General features: G+C 41.4%; 1 protein-coding gene across 3 annotated transcripts in view; it reads left to right on the forward strand.

Annotated features, from left to right (window-relative positions):
- The window catches only part of ABHD2 (abhydrolase domain containing 2, acylglycerol lipase), a 44457-nt gene extending 24441 nt beyond the window's left edge, over nucleotides 1-20016 (forward strand). For all 3 annotated transcript variants that reach the window (XM_056571921.1, XM_056571920.1, XM_056571919.1), the window contains exons 6-11: nucleotides 11276-11459; nucleotides 14569-14661; nucleotides 17550-17654; nucleotides 18969-19038; nucleotides 19437-19521; nucleotides 19631-20016. In XM_056571921.1, coding sequence (XP_056427896.1) covers nucleotides 11276-11459; nucleotides 14569-14661; nucleotides 17550-17654; nucleotides 18969-19038; nucleotides 19437-19521; nucleotides 19631-19827 — 734 coding nt within the window. In that variant the 3' untranslated portion in view covers nucleotides 19828-20016. The remainder of the gene's footprint in view (nucleotides 1-11275; nucleotides 11460-14568; nucleotides 14662-17549; nucleotides 17655-18968; nucleotides 19039-19436; nucleotides 19522-19630) is intronic.
- The last annotated feature ends 928 nt before the right edge of the window (nucleotides 20017-20944 follow it).

Below are 20944 nucleotides of genomic sequence, written 5' to 3' on the forward strand. Positions count from 1 at the left end.
TGCTGAAAACACCCCCCTCGGCTTATACTCGAGTGAACTCTCCACCCGCAGTGGTCTTCAACCTGCGGACCTCCAGAGGTTTCAAAACTGGGAGTTGTAGTTTTGAAACCTCCGGAGGTCCGCAGGTTGAAGACCACTGCGGCCTTCGACATCATCCAGCCCCCTCTCACCCCCTTTAGTTCTGTACAGTACTCACCTCCGCTCGGCGCTGGTCCGGTGCCGCAGGACTGTCCGGAGAGGAGGTGGTCCGGTGGGATAGTGGTTCCGGGCTGCTATCTTCACCGGGGAGGCCTCTTCTAAGCGCTTCGGGCCCGGCCCCAGAATAGTCACGTTGCCTTGACAACGACGCAGAGGTACGTTCATTGCCAACGTACTTCTGCGTCATTGTCAATGCAACACCTCTATTCCGGGCCGGAAGCGCGGAGAAGAGGCGCCCCCAGTGAAGATAGCAGCCCGGAACCACTATCCCACCGGACCACCTCCTCACCGGACAGTCCTGCAGGACCGGACCAGCGCCGAGCGGAGGTGAGTACTGTACAGAACTAAAGGGGGGCGAGAGGGGGCTGGATGATGTCGAAGGCCGCAGTGGTCTTCAACCTGCGGACCTCCGGAGGTTTCAAAACTACAACTCCCAGCAAGCCCGGACAGCCGATGGCTGCCCGGGCTTGCTGGGAGTTGTAGTTTTGAAACCTCTGGAGGTCCGCAGGTTGAAGACCACTGCGGGCGGATGATGAGAAGAGGATGATGAAGGGGGGGGGGGGGTGTGGGATGATGAAGGGGGGTGTGTGGGATGATAAGGGGATGATGAAGGGGGGGGGGGGTTGGGATGATGACAAGGGGATGATGAAGGGGGTGGGGATGATGACAAGGGGATGATGAAGGGGGTGGAGATGATGACAAGGGGATGATGAAGGGGGGTGTGGGGTGATGACAGTTGATGATGATGATGAGGGTCTGGATGATGACAGGCGGTGATGATGATGAGGATGTTAATGACTGGGGTCTGGATGATGACAGGGGGGATGATGTATTTCCCACCCTAGGCTTATACTCGAGTCAATAACTTTTCCTGGGATTTTGGGTTGAAATTAGGGGTCTCGGCTTATACTCGAGTATATACGGTAGATTAGGCAACCCAGGATTTATTTCTGTAATGTATTCTAGGTTATAATATTTTAATGGTGTAATCAACTGGCCAGCGTTCGGAATTTAAATGTTTGGAACGCTGTTTTCGCGCTGCCGGGGTCAGCCACTCCCCTCGTGACATCATGGCCATGCCCCTCGTGGCGTCATGGCTACACCTCTCAATGCAAGTCTATGGGAGGGGGTTTGACAGTAGGCAGCCCCCTCCCATAGACTTTCATTGAGGGGGCGTCGCCATGACTCCACGAGGGGTGTGGCCCACCCCATCAGCTTGAAAACAGCGTTCGGAAGATTTAATTCCGAATGCTGGCCAGTGGAGTACCCCTTTTTAAGGTTTTTATTATATTTAGAAAAAAAATATGTGTGTGTGTGTGCTATATATATATATATATATATATATATATATATATATATATATATATATATATATATATATATATATATATATATATATATATATATATATATATATATATATATATATATAATATTACATACACACACTTTTTTTTTTTTTTTTTTTTCGGATGCTCCCTGTCATTCTATCGCACATTCACTCTGAGGCTTTGTTATGCCATCTGATTGCAGAGACGAAGATGTGTGTGCTAGAGATGGAGATTAACCTGTCAGGGTTTCCTTTTCTTTAAAATTCTGACACATGCTTCTTGAGATGCTGAAATGACATCACGAGAAAAGAAGGGTTTTGTTTGGTGTTTGGGTACAGACCTAGTCATCTTGCTGCTGCTTAAACCTGGTGAAATTCTCGTAAATTGAAAAGTAAAACCTGACACATGTACAAGTAGAACATAGTTTCCATACTTGCATGAAAAGTTTGACCAAACAAAAACTGATGCTGTACAATTTGTATGTCTGCTTACCCTCATTATCCATGCAATTTCACTTCCCACAATAGTGTGGGCTATCTTCCTGAATTCCCTGGAACAGTACAAAATGTTACAAACAGTGGGTAACTATAGGGGTTGCAGTTGCGACCGAATCCCATAGTCCAGGGGGTCCAAGGTCCCCGGTGCCACATAAGACACAGAGCTGGCAGAAGTCTTCACCTCCCCTGCAGTCAGGCAATTCAATTATATTGCTGTCTAGTTGCTGAGCGCTGGCCGGAGCACAACGCTAGGCTCCCTGGCAGCACTTCCTCCATGATGCAGAAGGCGTGAGTAGTGCTGCCTGCATCGGTCTTCCCTGGCCAGGCCTGACTTGAAGAGGCTAAAAAAAAAACAGCTGGGGGCAGTGACACAATTTATTAGAGGGCAGTAGCCTCATTTTATTGAGCGGACACAGTGTTTTAATGGAGGCCAAGAAGCATAATTTGGTTCAGTGATCAGCATGTGACAGCTTTGTATTCAGGGGCACAGTGTGTCAATATCCTGTTTAGAGGGCACCATGTGTGGCAATAGTTAATTCAGGAAGCATTATTTTATTTGGGACACAGTATACACAGTGTACAAGTATTCTTTTTAGGAAGCACAGCATATGGCAGTATTTTATTCAGACCATCAGGGATTCATGGCATGCAATAGCCGTCAGTAAAAATTTGTTGCCAGGGGAGAGGTGGCAAAGGGTACCAAGTCAAACATTTGCATTGGGGCCCATGAGATGCACCTCCCATTCTATACCTTTTTTTTGGTTATGAGACCAGACTTGTATTTCATGGAATGCCCTAGCAGTATATTCTGTTTTGTAGACCTGCAGTAATCCACTTGTTTCCCTTGTCTGTAAATGACATGAGGCAGTCAGGAGATGTCCTGGACAGTTCATCTTGGCTGTCTGACAAAACTAGTTTAATATCTAATGTCAGCATAACCTGCGAACATTATCGGATAGATCTAAGGCTTGTTAGTACATCAAACAAGGTTAGATCATAGTTTGTGCAGAGAGGAAAGAGTAGGAGATGGAAGCTGGAATCGCGCTGTCTCAGACTCTGACAATTCGGGATACAGGTAAGTTGCTTTATTTAAAACACATGCAACGCGTTTCAAAACACTCAGGTTTTCTCATCAGGCGTCTGATGAAAAAACCTGAGTGTTTTGAAACACGTTGCGTGTGTTTTAATTAAAGCAACTTACCTGTATCCCGAATTGTCAGAGTCTGAGACCGCGCGATTCAAGCTTCCATCTCCTACTCTTTGCTCTCTGCACATTATCACGTCCGCGAATCGGCTTGGGAAGCCGCTGCAGTCTCATTGTATTCCTACCTATGTGAGCGTTGTGCCTTCCTAGCACAACCCAACCAGGTGAGCGAGCCTTCATTATCTGTACTCCTCACCGCTAGCCCTCATTGATTCCGCACAGGGAGCGCTCCGTGCCTTTTTCTATATCATAGTATGTGTAAATGATATAGTCCGATTATCAAATAATAACCGTACAGAAGTCATAGGGACGACTGATGAACCAACCTTATGGCATCTTCTATGGTCAGCACTCAGCCCTCTTTATACAGCAGGACAAGGTCCTAGACTGGAGTCTGAGTCCTGTCTGTGACATATTTACTTATATAGTTCATGGAAGATGAGCATTATAATGTCTTGTACTTCCTTGGACAGAAATTTTTACCCAAACTTAGAATAAGTTCAATAAATTTCTTTATATAAAAAATCTGTGATCAAATGATAGACACGGTAACATCAGGTCTCATGGGCTTTGATCACCGATTTTTATATTTTTAATTTTTCTTCCTGATTTTAGAGTCTGATACTGAAATGTTCTTTTTCTAATGTTTCCATTTTCATATAGTAATTTTTTCATTTCATTTTTTGGCACATTGTTATGGGGTGGCCATCTTCCCGAGCTGTTTTTAACAGCACAGCTTCTACAGCAGCCCCATGGACATGGGTAACAATGAACAGGACCTGACATTTTTTGTGACCTTTTCAGAGGCCATTCTACAGGGAGGGGAATGCTGACAGCTATTCTGTGTACTTTTAGTGTCAACTTTCACTGTATTCCTTTCTGTGATGAAAAGAAGGGCATTATTGGAAAATGATCCGTGTAGAACAAGAAATCCCAGCTTAGTTTTAGGCCTATTATAGAATAAAATTCTTCCAAAATATGGTTAACATAAAATCTGATTTTAAAGAATAGTTCATTTCCCGATGACACACTCCCTTTAACCCTTCCCTCCCGTGGGACAGATGTGTACAAAGGTGTTTGGAGCAGCATCCCGGTGGCCCCCAGCTGTTTTGAGTAGCCATGGATTGCTACTAATAGCCAGAATGTGACAATTGTCACTACTCTTTAGATGACATTGATTCTGCACTGTGAATGGCGTAAACAAAAAAAAAAAAAAAAATTACAAACACCAGAATTGCAGGTTTTTTGTCGCTTTTCTTTCCATTTTTCTGTGAGATGGGATGTGCTGGAAAAAAGACCCAAAGACAAGCATGGTTCAGATAACTGCAGATCATGGCGCAAAAGATTGGCACTCTTACAAGGTGAAAAAATAAAATAGTTATAGGCGCCAGAAGAGGACAAGATAACCTAATTATAATTTCTTTTTTCTTTTAAAGTAGTAAAAAAAAAAAAACAACCTATAGAAATTGGGTATTGTTGTAATCGTCCTGACCTCCAAAAAAAGGTATAATTTTAACTGTAAAGTATCAGTTTTCCTCGGCATGTAGTTTTGGGGTGACTTTTGCTGTAGTTTTCGTGGTAAAATCAGTGATGTATTTACAAAGAACAATTGGTCCTGCATCAGATAAGCTTTCCTGTGGTCCTGTAGATGGAAAAGTGAAAGAGTAACGGAGTTTAAAAGGTAATGCGGAAAAAAAATGAGAAGAAAATGAAAATTCATTGTGTCATTAAGGGGTTAAAAGTGCAGGTTCCTAAAGTGTTCCAGCTTAGAGAGATCTGTTGAAAGTTGCACAATCCTTCCTGTCACTGCCCATCAGTGACCTGTGAGATCAGGAAAGCTGAATGCTATGTACACAGACAGGGCACCCAGCAAAAACCATATACCAGGGAAGTCTTTTTAATCCCTCTGAAATGTTGTTTTATTTTTATTTTAGATCTTTCTGTTTTTAAAAAGCCAAAAACAATCAAAACCTTCACCAAAACCTCAAATCGAATGAATTTTTTGGATTTTTTTTCTCTCATTACTGATAAATCTTACAGTACTTTTTGAAAGGATAACAATAAAAAGAAAAGTGCTTGTTCTTAACCTAATCTCTTATGTTCTTCTTAGAAGTTCTTTCCAGGATTTTGAAGATTGGCATTTGTGCTCACGCCATATGATGCCAATGCTGTTGTTTTGGAGTGGCAGTAATCCGCTTTCAGCATATTTCCCCTGGAGGTTTAGGAACAGCTCTCTGTGTAACCATTGTATCTACATTGGAGCTTAGGTTAAACCTTTTCTTCACCTTAGAAAATGGTGTAGCCTTTATTTTTTACAAAGCATCAACAAGAATGGCTATGTATGTCAAGGGACTTTTATTCATATAAAGATGTGGAATCCCAAGGGTCTATTCCAGTGTTTCCCAACCTGGGCGCCTCCAGCTGTTGCAAAACTACAACTCCCAGCATGCCCGGACAGCCTTCAGTTGTGATAACGTAGATCTGAATTTCCGAACCAGGGTGCCTCCAGCTGTTGCAAAACTACAACTCCCAGCATGCCCGGACAGCCGAAGGCTGTCCGGGCATCCTGGGAGTTGTAGTTTTGCAACAGCTGGGGGCATCCTGGTTGGGAAACCCTGGTCTATTCACACATACAGTATCCTGTGCACATTTGATGCGCAAGATTTACAGCTGTGTTAAGTTATTTAGTTTATATGGGTATACTACATGGCTAATGTGGTATTTCTTATCCACAAATTGAGATTGTGACTAGTAATGCAGCTCATTCATATGTGAATGGGAAGAAGCTTCAATACCTGACCTGATCCAATGTCAAGAATGATGCTGGAATCCTGAGGGAGGGGGTTAAACCCCCCCCCCCCCCTTAAAGGGGTACTCCGGTGCTTAGACATCTTGCTGGGGTCCGGCCAAGAATCTTGAGAAGAGTGGTCCCCCATGTGCTCCATTCAATGCCTGATAGGGATCAATGGATTGATAGGAATCATGCTTGGCTATCCTTTGTACAGGCAGGGGCTAAAATCAATCATTTTAAAGGGGTACTCCAGTGCTTACACATCTTATCCCCTATCCAAAGGATAGGGGATAAGATGCCTGATCGCGGGAGTCCCGCCGCTGGGGACCCCCATGATCTTGCACGTGGCACCCCATTATAATCAGTCCCCGGAGCGTGTTCGCTCCGGGTCTGATTACCGGCGACCACAGGGCCGACGGCGCATGACATCACGCCCCCGCCCCGTGTGACGTCACGCTCCGTTCCTTTATGCAAGCCTATGGGAGGGGGCGTGATAGCTGTGTCACCCCCTCCCATAGGCTTGCATTGAGAGGCGGAGCGTGATGTCACACGGGGCGGAGGCATGATGTCACACGCCGTTGGCCCTGTGGTCGCCGGTAATCAGACCCGGAGCGAACACGCTCCGGGGACTGATTATAATGGGGTGCCACGTGCAAGATCACGGGGGTCCCCAGTGGCGGGACTCCCGCGATCAGGCATCTTATCCCCTATCCTTTGGATAGGGGATAAGATGTGTAAGCACTGGAGTACCCCTTTAAAATGATTGATTTTAGCCCCTGCCTGTACAAAGGATAGCCAAGCATGATTCCTATCAATCCATTGATCCCTTTCGGGCATTGAATGGAGCAAAGGCTGTGCACTTGGGGGACCACTCTTCTCAAGATTCTTGGCCGGACCCCCAGCAATTTCCCATTTATCACTTATCCTTTCAGATACAGAAAGTCTGCTTTTTGCTCCGGCTAATAGAGAAAGGTCTCAATTGAGGGATCATCCTAGATTACATTAAATTACCATAATGAAGTAGAAGATCGATGTCAGGATAAGGTTGTGTGTGTGTGTGTGTTTAAAAAAAAAAAAAAAAATCTGAATGTCTGATATGTCTGGTCAGTGACATCCATTAGAGAACACGCCTACATATCTGATGTGCCTTTAAAAAAACTAAATCGTAAACAGAACCTTATCAAGCAGATTCTTCTAAAACAAATAGTATCAACAGATAAAACACTATGCAGAATGTGTTAATATCCCTCTCCAAAGAAGCACCATGTAAATAACGTGATATCCCTAAAAACGGGGAATCCCAAGGGTCTATTCCAGTGTTTCCCAACAAGGGTGCCTCCAGCTGTTGCAAAACTACAACTCCCAGCATGCCCAGACGGACTTTTTTTAATTTTTTTTTTACAATCTGAATGAATGTCTGATATGTCTGGTCAGATGCATACATTAGAGAATACTCCTCACATATCTGATGTGCCTTTAAAAAAAAAAAAAAGTAAGCAGAACCTTATCAAGCAGATTCTTCTAAAACAAATATAGTATCAACAGATTAAACACTATGCAGAATGTGTTTATATCCCTCTCCAAAGAAGTACCATGTAAATAATGTGATATATCCCTAAGCTACAGTAATAAATTAGAAGCTTTTTATTTTTGTTATTTTTTTTTCCCCTCCATTTGGTAACAATGAATCCTTGCTTCCCTGATCACCTGGTACAGCGGTTACAGGGTGTTCTTCTGTTTTGTAGTGAGGAAGGATTCTAATATTGCATCATTGTGTACCAGTGTTAGCAGGGAGCTGTCACTCTATAGAGCATTGTTTCCCAACCAGGGTGCCTCCAGATGTTGCAAAACTACAACTCCCATCCTTTGGCTGTCCGGGCATGCTGGGAGTAGTAGTTTTGCAACACCTGGAGCCACCCTGGTTGGCAAACACTGCTCTTTAGAATTGTGTGTGACTAGTCTCTCTTTATTAATGGCCACCTTGTTTGCTTCATTAATTTTCAACAGCCTTTTCCTGGGGGGGATTCTGTGACCCAGGACTAAGAAAAATACATTTAGCCTTTTACTTTGGGTTAATGTCAACTGACCCATAGTTCCTGTTATTAACATCTGCACTACAAATTCATGAGGCTTCCAGGCAGGATAAAAATAACAATATCAGGGGTCTGGAGAAACATGTTATATAGATGAGAACAAGGCTACATAAATCCCAAGAGCCCCGTAGCAACATTCTGCTAGAGCTGAGCACATGGCCATCCTTTTATATTGAAGTAAATGACCTATGTGTTGGATCAGTGTAGAGGATGTATAATAGCTCGGCAAGAAAAGAAAAAAACTGTGTAGATATCTACCCTGTAGTGTCCTAAACATACAGGAGCCATCTTGTCACTGAAAGCCTGGGCTCCCTAGAGCGCTATCAAAAGCATCATATATAAACAACTTGTACTGACTACTCCGGACACAGCATTTGGCTTCCAGGGCATGATGGATTTGTAGCTTTGCAAAAGCTGGAGAGCTATAGGTTGAGGAGCAATGCTTTTAGAGATCTACATGTTTTACTGCTACAGGGGCCAAAAATGCAAAATCAGAGCATATACTGGAGTGTCATTGAACGTTGGATTGTAAGATATTTTATATAGATATATAGATAGAGATATAGAGATATATACACACTAAATGGGATGAGTATTTAACTCAGGGCGAGTTCACCACTCCTGGTGTGACGGAGCTTTCAAGGGCCACTAAGCACTCCGCAGGCATTCTGGGTAGGGGAATATGCAATATTCCCCTTCATATATATATATATATATATATATATATATATATATATATATATATATATAAAAATAAAAATAAAAATAAAAATAAATAAAAAAATTAACAATACATTTTTATAGTTCGGACATATACTCACGTGGCGATACCACATATGTTTTGTTTTTATTTACACAGTTTGTTTGTTTGTTTTAAAGGGGGGGGGGGGGTGATTCTAATTTTTATTAGTGAAGGGGTTAAATCACATTTATTAACTTTTTTTTAATACAGTGTTAGCCCCCTCTAGGGGCTATAACATTGCATACACTGATTGCAGGCACTGTTCAATGCATTGCCATCAGTTTTTTGTGCTTGATTGCTCAAGCCTGGCTTTCAGGCTTGGAGCAATCAAACGCCAATCGGACAGCCGGGAATAAGGTAAGGCCCCTCCCGCTGTCCTCTCAGCTGTTCGGGATGCTGCGATTTCACTGCGTCAGTCCTGAACAGCTCCGCAGAGCTAGCCGGTATAGATTTCTCCCATTTTAGACGCCACAATCAACTTTGATCGTGGCGTCTAAAGGGTTAATATTGGATATCAGCCCGATTGGCGATGTCCGGTTTTAGCCGCGGGTCTGGGTTGCTGATAGCAACCGGGACCCAGCATTTACGAAGCGTGCTCAGCTTCTGAGGGTGCTTCACCCTCGGGAGTCAGCTCCGGACGTAAATATACAGTCATGGCCGCAAATGTGGCACCGCTGAAATTTTTCAAGAAAAAGTATTTTTTCCCTTTGTGTGTATTGGAACCAAACAAGGGAAGAAGAAAAGCAAATTGGACATAATGTCACACCAAACTCCAAAAATGGGCTGGGCAAAATTATTGGTACCCTTAACCTAATATTTGGTTGCATACCCTTTGGAAAAAATAACTGAAATCAGTCGCTTCCTATAACCATCAATAAGCTTCTTACACCTCTCAGCCGGAATGTTGGACCACTCTTCCTTTGCAGACTTCTCCAGGTCTCTCTTATTGGAAGGCGCCTTTTCCCAACAGCAATTTTAAGATCTCTCCACAGGTGTTCAATGGGATTTAGATCTGGACTCATTGCTGCCACTTCAGAACTCTCCAGCACTTTGTTGCCATCCATTTCTGGGGGCTTTTTGAGGTATGTTTGGGGTCATTGTCCTGCTGGAAGACCCAAGATCTCGGACGCAAACCCAGCTTTCTGACACTGGGCTGTACAGTCCGACCCAAAATCCTTTGGTAATCCTCAGATTTCATGATGTCTTGCACACATTCAAGGCACCCAGTGCCAGAGGCAGCAAAACAACCCCAAAACATCATTGAACCTCCACCATATTTCACTGTAGGTACTGTGTTCTTTTCTTTGTAGGCCTCATTCAGTTTTTCGTAAACAGTAGAATGATGAGCTTTACCAAAAAGCTCTATCTTGGTCTCATCTGTCCACAAGACATTTTCCCAGAAGGATTTTGGCTTATTCAAGTTCGTTTAGGCAAAATGTAGTCTTTCTTTTTTATGTCTCTGTTTCAGCAGTGGGGTTCTCCTGGGTCTCCTCCATAGCGTTTCAACTTATTTAAATGTCGACGGATAGTTCGCGCTGACACTAATGCTTTTCTATACGGTTCCGTACGGTTTTTAACTTGAAAACTTATGCGGGAACTGTATAGCAAAAACGTGGTGTGCATGCACCCTTACTGCAATCCTTTTCTGTGAGAGATGCTTAATTTTCTTGAATAATTTCAGGGGTGCCAATATTTACGGCCATGACTGTACGTCCGCGTCTTTTAAAGGTGTTAAGGACCAAACAACTGTGCCAGCAATTCTGTAATGCCAAAGCTCAGCTTAACATTACATGTGGTATGTTCCTTAGTTACAAATTGTCCCAAAAAAAGACATTTCCATCAAATTCTACCTTTCATACTTACAAACTTCACTTTCTCCACAGCGATTCACATACCTTGACTGTATAATAAAGACCAATCTAATATAGAGTGGGGGAAATTCTGTCCCTGCCCCATGTTGGCTATTGAACAGATCCCTGGATTAAAGTTGTACATCTTTATTACAAGTAAATCAAAGTCACAGAACAGACAAGTTACACCTGATGTATGCTGAATCTTTGTAGTGATCAGAAAGATGTTTTCCATAGAATGTTCTGTACATTAGTTGACCATGAAAGAGTTGGGGTGGGGGTAAATATTATTTTAACTTTTTACATGTGATTGACTTTGTTGCCCACTCTATTGGCTTGTCTATAGTGCAGCAGACTCCATTGATTCCAGCATTGTCTTTATTCTTTTGGCTTATACAGATGTTTCATGTAGAAATCCTTATTCTATAGCACTTAGATTTGTGTGTATATTTTCTCATAACTTAATTCCAAAGGTCACGTGATGCTACAGTTCTTTCTTCAGTGACCACTGGATAAATACTGTATATTATTTATGCATACGAGTTTATCCTGTGTTTTTTGCAATTCAGGCTGCACTTGGGAATTTGGAGCCATGGTGAACAACATCAGAAAGACCTTTCCTCAGACCCGGCTGATAGTCGTAGGATTTAGCCTTGGAGGAAACATTGTCTGTAAATATCTGGGTGAGGCAGCAGCCAACCAGGAGCGAGTCATGTGCTGTGTCAGTGTGTGCCAGGGGTACAGTGCCTCTCGGTAAGTGATCTACACTGTGTAGTTATGTGTCACGATCTTCTAGGCCACCGTTTCCCAACCAGGGTGCCTCCAGCTGTTTCAAAACTACCATTCCCAGCATGCCTGGACAGCCTTCGGCTGTCCAGGCATGCTGGGAGTTGTAGTTTTGAAACAGCTGGAGGCACCCTGGTTGGGAAACAGTCTCCTAGGCCATAAGACATAACGATGTACATCTGACAGTGGATTAAAGGGGAACTGACAGATGGATCAACCCCACTAACCGAATATACAGGTGGTTAGTGTGGGTGATCCTGAGTAGAATGATGTATTCCCAACCCCAATCCGCCCTGCCTGTCCCCAAGAGAAAGCACAATCTTGTAATATGCAAATGAACTCTTAACTGCACCAGGGGTGGGTTTGAAGACTATCTGCACCTCTGACACCGCCCCCTGAGCCTCGTTCGTGATTCAGATGAATAGTGATAAGTGGGACGGCAGGAATGGAACCCAAGGGACGGCATCAGAGGTATGGATAGTTTTAGAGCCGTAACTGGTGCATGTTGCCAGATTGTGTTATGTCTCAGGAATGGCTGAACAGATCGGGGTAAGGAATACGTCGTTTTAGGATCACCCACACTAACCGCCTGTATATTCAAGTTAGTGGAGTTGATCAATCTGTCAGCTTTTCTTAAAGGGGTACTCTGGTGGTATTTTTTTATTTTTATAAATCAACTAGTGCCAGAAAGTTTTAAACAGATTTGTAAATTACTTCTATTAAAATGTCTTAATCCTTCCAAAACTTATTAGCGGCTGTATACTACAGAGGAAGTTCTTTTTCTTTTTGGATTTATTTTCTGCTGACACCTCTGTCCATGTCAGGAACTGTCCAGAGCAGCATATGTTTGCTAAGGGGATTTGCTCCTTCTCTGGAGAGCTCCTGACATGGACAGAGATGTCAGCAGAGAGCACTGAGGTCGTAACAGAAAAGAAATCCAAAAAGAAAAGAACTTCCTCTGTAGCATACAGCCGCTAATAAGTACTGGAAAGATTAAGATTTTTTAATAGAAGTAAGTTACAAATCAGTTTAATTTTCTGGAACCAGCTGATTTAAGAAGAAAAGAAAAAAAAAATAATAATTTCCACCGGAGTACCCCTTTTAAACCCTGTGTGTTTTTGTTTTTTTAATATTTATTTACCTCAAGGTACACCATGCACATCCCGCTGTATGTAGTATTTGCCACCTGTAGGTCGGACCCATTTTCCTCTTTCATGCTTAGATTAATAAATAAGTGATCAGACTAATATTCAGCTTAAACAACAACAAAACACTTGCCTGTATGTCATTCCCTTGTATCCAGGACCCTATAACAGGGCTTTTCTTCCTGACTTGCTACATTTTTGGATTAATTTTACAGAACACCAGTTGGAGATGGTAAAGGCTAACCTACCCCCATTTTTGCACTTTTTTTTATTTTTATTTTGCATTAGACATTGCATTTTTGTCACATTGGAGCATGACCTCCTTAACAATCGGTGGGATCAATGGGAATGTGTACCTTTTTTAGGGCTCTTATGGTGAACAGAAAATATACGCTGGCTGATCTTGCCGATTGCCACTCATTTGCTGTCGCACATTCCCTGTTTTAGCCTTTTTAAATGGCCGCACAAAAGATTAAATCTGCCAATGAAGGAGCTCGTTCATTAGTTGATAACTGTACACACAATTTTCTTACTGCTTTCATTGTTTCTGTCATTAGATTGAGTCATTTTGTTTGTCATGTTGTGTACAAGTTATTTCTATGTTTTTTTTTGTTTTGTACACATTTTTAACACTTACTTGTACTTGACTTTTCAACAAATATAATCAAGGACTAAAAAGCAGGAGATGCACTCCTGTACTGGAGCCTTGTCTCATCTGCTCCCCCTAGTGGCAATCAGCGTTGTTAACAGTTCAGTGTGATTTCTTTTATTTATTTATTTATTTTTAACTGTTTTTTTATTAAAGAATTTTTCTTTAAAACAGATATTTGAGAATAAGAAGATAAAAGTACATAGAATAATAAGCAGAGTCATTACATATTAAAAAGACCAGGTTACAATATGATAACATAGATCCGGCCGTTCTAGTTACTGACAATAATATGTTTGTCGTCTAATCACTGATTCTGTAACTTTATTCAACATATGTTTACAAAGAGAGCAGGTTACGAAGTGCAGTACTAGTATTGATCGGCTTTACTCTATCTTGTACGTTGTACATATTATGGTGTCTCTACGTGGCAGGGCATAGAACACATAGTAATTTAGCATATCAGTTGTTTTAGAAAAAACTGTTATTTTCAAGTAGAGGTCTAAAAAATGGCCTTCTCCTCATGCATTGCTTAGGGCTGCAGACTTAAACCCTGTAACTTAAAGGACATCTGTAGTGCAATATAACTTATCCCCTTTCCGAAGGATAGGGGATAAGTTGTATTGCACTACAGATGTCCTTTAAAGGGGTACTCCGGTGAAAACCTTTTTTTCTTTTAAATCCACTGGTGGCAGAAAGTTAAACATATTTGTAAATTACTTCTATTAAAAAATCTTAATCCTTCCTGTACTTATTAGCTGCTGAATACTACAGAGGAAATTATTTTCTTTTTGGAATGCTCTCTGATGACATCACGAGCACAGTTCTCTCTGCTGAAGTTATTATAATAATAACGCTTTATTTATTGTTGTCCTTAGTGGGATTTGAACCCAAGTCCCCAGCACTGCAAGGCAGCAGTGCTAACCACTGAGCCACCGTGCTGCCCTTAGCATACATCTCCTATGCATGTTTGCTAAAATGGACAGAGATGTCAGCAGAGAGCACTGTGCTCGTGATGTCATCAGTGTTCCAAAAAGAAAGGAATTTCCTCTGTAGCATTCAGCAGCTAATAAGTACTGGAAGGATTAAGATTTTTTAATAGAAGTAATTTACAAATATGTTTAACTTTCTGCCACCAGTTGATTTAAAAGAAAAAAGGTTTTCACTGGAGTACCCCTTTTAAGTTAGGCCTGTTCTGTTGTTCTTCCATCTTAGTTGTCTACTAAGCACATTGCCTCTTGGTCATTCACTCCCTGGTAACAGTCCAATGATTTTCTTGCAGGGCACAGGATACTTTTTTGCAGTGGGATCAATGCCGAAGAGTTTACAACTTCCTTATGGCTGACAACATGAAGAAAATCATTCTGTCTCACAGGTATAACCGCTACTAAAGATAGCAGTGAAGCGTAACCTATGTAAATAGCAGACCTTGTAAACTGTCATACAGTAATGTAAAATATTTGCACTTACGTAATTAAATAACTGGCTGGTGATATATTGAGTCATTTTCTTTACCTTTGCATTTTTTTTTGCTCTTTCTTAAAAAAAGAATTAGCAGTATATTCTTAGGGTACAAATCCAGTTCCTGTGTACAATGAAGGAGATTTTATCATTCTTTTCAAACGTATGGCTTTTATATAACACTTTTTTTTTTTTTTTTTTTTACTTTTGCTTAAATGCGACGTATATATCTCAAGTAGTCGCACAACCTTGAAAAATTAATCGCACGTAAGCAAAATACGGGAAACCACTTACAAAAGCATATTTTTTTTTTTAAACGGAAAAGTTTTCCCTTAAGTTAATAGCCGAAGTTCTTTATCTACCCTTTATTACCAGTAGCGTTGCTAAAGAGTGACGGAAGGGGAGTGGGGGGGGGGGGGGGTGTACTGCATCGGGTGACACCCTGACTGGCCTCCTGGCACTGAATAGCTGCACTCCAAATATCCCGCAACAACCCAGCCACCCTCCGCAGAAATTAAAAAATATTAAAAACCTACTATGCCGCACCATGAATATGCGTACTCTGGAGGCTTTTTTTGTTAAATTTTGAGCTTGAATTTTGTGACGTTATGGGCGGAGTCTTACGTCGCTGCGCTGAGGCCGGAGTTTACGTCCAGAAGGAAGACAGTGCAGCACCAACAGGCACATAAACAATAGTGAAGCCACAAAAAAGAAAAAGGCCTCTGTACGTTACCCACCCCAAAATGTGCATGAAGCTGTATTACTATGGATGTTTCTTTTTTTTAAGGAAAAATGTTAGGGCCCCATATGGGTTATTTACGTAGTCTGTAAAAATTCTTACACAATTATGTTGTGCCTTATTCTATTTTAACACAACATTAATTTTAATATTTAGTGGGTACGCCAGCATGTACGTGTCCTAAACTTAACAAGGTGTGCAGTGTGTATTTTCAACCTTAAAATTAATATTTAATGTTAATTATAGAAACATTTTTTATATAACTAATAACATTAATGTAGTAGCTTTGTTTCATGATGCAGAACAAGAACAGTTGTTAAAGTGGGTGTTAATTTCCTTTTCTGCAGACATATACACTTTCTGTAAGCCAGGTTGGACATGGAATACATGTGACTTTTTTGCTTCTTAAATAGCGACTATCGCATTTGATAAATACATGACCACTGCAAAGAAAAGAAAAAAAAAAAAATTACTATGTGAGCAGATTTCAGAAATGTGCTTTGGAATAAGCAAAAATCATAAAGTCGCATGTATAGAAAAATCGCACGTGCGGAAGTACGTGTGACTTTTTTATGCAAAAAAATCTACTACGGAGCTTGATAGAGCTCCTTCATTATTATTTGTGCGCAGATATTTCTTAGAACCTATTCAACTGTTCAGCTGACTTCTCAATGCTGTTCTTGGTGGCAACATTTTTATATTATTAACCTCTACATCAGAGTTTTTGTTTCTGATTGATCAATTTTTGAGGGCTCAAAGTGAAATCTTAGATCTGTTATGATCCACTAATAACTTTTTAAAGGTTTTTCTAGGGGAAAAAAATGACACTGGGTGCTTGCACACCCCCACCGATCAGCTGTTTGGTGCCTGCACTACACCGAGAACGGAGTCGGATGTAGATGGCGTTCTACTGTGCAGTGGTATCGTCGTGGTACTGCAGCCTCAGCACCATAGTAATTGCTGCCTCTATAATGAGCGAAAAAGGGAAAAAATAAATGAAATTTGCCATCAAAAAATAAAAACAGACTAGAAAAAGGAAGATGTTTTATTGTCTGCCTCTAATCTGTACTACATTTGTGATACATTCCTTTTATAAGAGATCAGATTTATGCTGCCTGTAAAGACCATTTACACACATAAGAAAAGTAAACGGTGGAGCACTTAATTTGAATATTTGATGTATACATACATGATAGATTTCCTACAATATCACAGAATCAGAATTAGGAATCCTCGGTTTTCTTATCAAATGGCTTTAGACGGAGCCAAGATGCAGTAACCCAGCACGGGCACTACAAAATGTATGGAGTCATTTGCTTTCACTGTACATGTGGATGCTGCGGCCCTGGCACACAGCTGATCGGTGATGCCTGCTTTCAGCAGCCCACCGATCTGTTATTGCTGACCTGTCCTGAGGAGAGTCATCAATTAATTTTGCTTTGAAAAACCTCTTTCAGTAGAAGTAGTTGTTGAGTGTTTTCTTTGATCTTAGATATATGTGTACCAAGTTTTATCAAAATATCTCCAGCCACTTGGAACTTATCCTGGAACATGCATGCATTAAGTTACATTAATTCCCAATCAGTTTCTAAAACTCAGTAAATTGGTCTAAAAAATGATATACTACCTGAAAAAGAGGCGTCTGGTGCAGCTCCCGGAGGCTCGTGATGTCACTGTCAACGGTCACGCCCCCTCAATGCAAGTCTTTGGGATTGAGCGTCACGCCCCCTCCCATAGACTTGCATAGAGGGGTGTGGCCGTGAATTCACGAGCGGGGTGTGGCCCTGACGTTTCAAGCCTCCTATCGGCATCGCTAGTCATCCGGCACGGAGCAAAGTTCACTCCGTGCACCGGATGTCTGGGGTTCCGCAGCCGAGATCGCAGGGGTCCCCAGAGGCGGGACCCCCGCAATCCGACATCTTATCCCCTATCTTTTGTGTAGGGTATAAGATGTCTAGGGGCAGAGTACCCCTTTAATGCCAAGCCAGAAACTATAAATAAGTATATATATTCTGTATATGCATTTGGGGATTCTTACAAACCTTTCTTTTTCCTACTTCTAGACATGCATTGTTTGCTGAGACCAGAAAGAAGATATTTGAAGATTCAGTTCTCAGCCGGCTGTATACGGCCACGTCACTCATGCAGATTGATGATACTATAATGAGGTAAGCAGGGTATGCCTTCAGTGCTTCCAAAAAAGTATTTATCTTATTTATGGCCTATAATAAGTTCAAGCTCCTACAATTTTTTTTTTTAGTTTTTCTTTTATAATAAATATTAGACCTTTTTCATTATGGTAATAATCAGCATGTAGTGTACAGTGAACTCTGGCTACTCCCTCTCAAGGAAACAGTTTAATATATGAAAACAAAGATGACCATAATAAAATACAGGTATTGATGGTCTGTATCTTGTGCTTTACTATTAAACATATATAGTTAAAATCTTAGAACCTGGCATCTAAAGCTTCTTTCCAACATAGAGAACTATAGTTCTAACTGGAACTAGAATAGGCAGTAGAGCAAATCAAAGCCTATGTTCATTATGTTGTGCTGGGATGCCATCAGCAAAGTGTCCTAATGGCATATCGTTGGCCGCTATGCCTCAGCATACTTGCACACTTTTTATTTTTACACTGTATGAAACAGTGTGTGGAGGTGGGAGTTAAATATAATAACTGTAGGAAAAGGAGAAACGGAGAGAGCGCGACAATGTTCCCTTACTCCTAGCAACCGTGGGTATAGTGCATGGGGAGATAATTCTGCTCACCTTTCGGTACAACACCATATAGCGTAGTATAAAATCCAGGAGTGCTGCCACGACACCTTGCCCGTCTTGGAATAGTCCTAGGCGGTCTCGGAAATGGAAAGAACTGGGAGTTAAATAAAACACTGTCCGACTTATTTTTATGGTTTTACGCTTACCAAAATTTTAGCACTATTCTGTACATAATGCACCAAAAGTTGCCCCACTTTTCGTCCAACCCTTCATTTTAGGCTGAAGGCATGCCAACAAATGGTTCCTCTCCTTGGTAATTTTAAAATGTCTCCCTTCTTATTTTGATGTCTTATATCCCAAGTTTAACTTGGCAGATAGCTTTTAGTGCAGATGAGCCACAAATGTGCCACATTTGTGGTGGCGTATGCTATCCCATAAGGAGGCCATTGTATCGGTGTATGTCCATACTGAGGCATGCGTCTGTGCCTTCCTTTTGCAGGTAAATGTGGATCTACTCCTCACATATACCTTGGCCAGAAGGCTGTGATGTAAATAGGACCCAACATCATATTTTTGTAGAACAGTGAATACATGAGCTAGCTATACTTCTGCTTAAGAGGTACATAGAAGAGTAAGAGGTCATCCCTTTGCTTATTTTTTTCCTTATTATAATGTTTTGTGTGTGAACATGAATTATTTATGTATCCAGGTGTATTTCCTATGATACGATTTCATTGTCTCTGCTTTGTTTTTTCTTTTAGAAAGTTCCATGGCTATAAGTCTCTTAAGGAGTACTATGAAGAAGAAAGTTGTATGCGTTATTTGCACAATGTAAGTGTACAAGATATTTGCTTTAAAGGGGTACTCCGCTGCCCAGCATTCAGAACATTTTGTTCCGAACGCATGGAGTGGGTGGCTTCACGGCCACTCCCCCTCAATGCAAGTCTATGGGAGGGGGCGCCCCCTCCCATAGACTTGCATTGAGGGGCGTGGCTGTGACATAACTGGGGGCGTGGTCGTGACGTCACGACCCCCAGATACCTGCATCCGGCGTTCTAAACGAATGGCGAGTTCTGCACAGAGATTGCGGGACCCCTGCGCTCAGACATCTTATCCCCTTTCCTTTGGATAGGGGATAAGATGTCTAGGGGTGGAGTACCCCTTTAACACGATAATGCATTTTTCAATTTTTTTCTGCCCTATTGAAGTTAACCTATGTTTCTCTGTAGATTCATGTGCCACTCATGTTGGTTAACTCAGTGGATGACCCTCTAGTCCATGAAAGCTTACTGTCCATTCCAAAGACTCTGGCAGGTAAGTGTGTTGTGGATAAGAACTTTGGCTTTGGATTTTGATTTACTTTTATCTGTATTTCTCCACTAACCTTCTGTTCTTTTTTTTTTCTCTGTTGGTCTATTTTTAGGCAAGAAGGAGACAGTCATGGTGGTTTTGCCACTTCATGGGGGACATCTTGGTTTCTTTGAAGGAGCAGTCCTATTCCCAGAGCCCCTAACATGGATGGATAAACTTCTTGTGCAGTACTCAAATGCTGTCTGTCAGTGGGAAAAAAATAATTCCAAGTGCTCTGACAAGGCAGCAGCACAGTCTGAACATAACTAAACTCTGCACTACAATAATCTTCCCAAAGACTGGCCTACGGATTCATCATTTTTTATGCATTTATAATTCCTTACTAACTGTTACTGTAATTTTTTATTTTTGTGACTGTCCATTACATGATCTACCCAGATTATCTTTGCAGTAAAACTACAAGGGAAGAGGCCATGACTCCACTGTGAGCCTACAGAGTTCCTGCATTCCCAGTCTGGTTAGTTGCTGCAGCGCTTTATGTAGAGAGAGAGTGTGTGTGTGTGTGTGTGTGTGTGTGTGTGTGTGTGTATATATATATATATATATATGTATATATATACATATATATTATAAATAGGACAATTATTGCTGTTTGGTACAGCAAGGCCATTGTATTTCTATCATTCTATTATTGTCAAATAGTTGCTGAAGTAGAAATTTGTCTATCTCAGATACACCTTGTCTGGGCTATTGAGATTTTCAAGTTGAACGTACATTCCGATATATGGAAGTCAAGTTGACATCTATGCGTGTCATTTTATTAGTTCAGTATAACTTGTATGTGAGCTATGAAGCAAGATTGGACACATTAAGGGAGCCAACCTATCTTGGATATACCAATGCGGTTAACTGTTGGAGGTACACCACTGGCTCGTTGATGACAAACTGTTTTCTGGGATCGCCTGACTGAGACTCATATCAATATAATGTCTATTAAGAATACATATGTTCCATTGTAAGGAAGAAACCCTGTTTAGTTAAAAGTTCTAATTTATGTCATAGTCCTCCAAATGTGGAGGAAAGAAAATTGTAAGAAAGTCTGATACACATGTCATTCACCAGGGACTAATAGAATGATGCCTCCTGTTCCTGTCATGCCAATACAGGGACATTACAGTTCCTAATGCACAGATGCGTATTTGCTGGCTCACATGCCTAGCCTGCTAAACTAATTTGTGGCCTTTAAAAGGGTTATTCAAGAATAGAAATACTGGGTTAAAGGGGTACGCCCCTGGTAAACATTTTGTTTTTAAATCAACTGGTGCCAGAAAGTTACAGATTTGTAAATTACTTCTGTACTTATCAGCTGTTGTATGCTCCACAGGAAGTTCTTTTCTTTTTGAATTTCCTTTTCTGTCTGACCACA

Source organism: Hyla sarda, chromosome 4 (assembly GCF_029499605.1).
Source record: "Hyla sarda isolate aHylSar1 chromosome 4, aHylSar1.hap1, whole genome shotgun sequence".
Taxonomy (NCBI): domain Eukaryota; kingdom Metazoa; phylum Chordata; class Amphibia; order Anura; family Hylidae; genus Hyla; species Hyla sarda.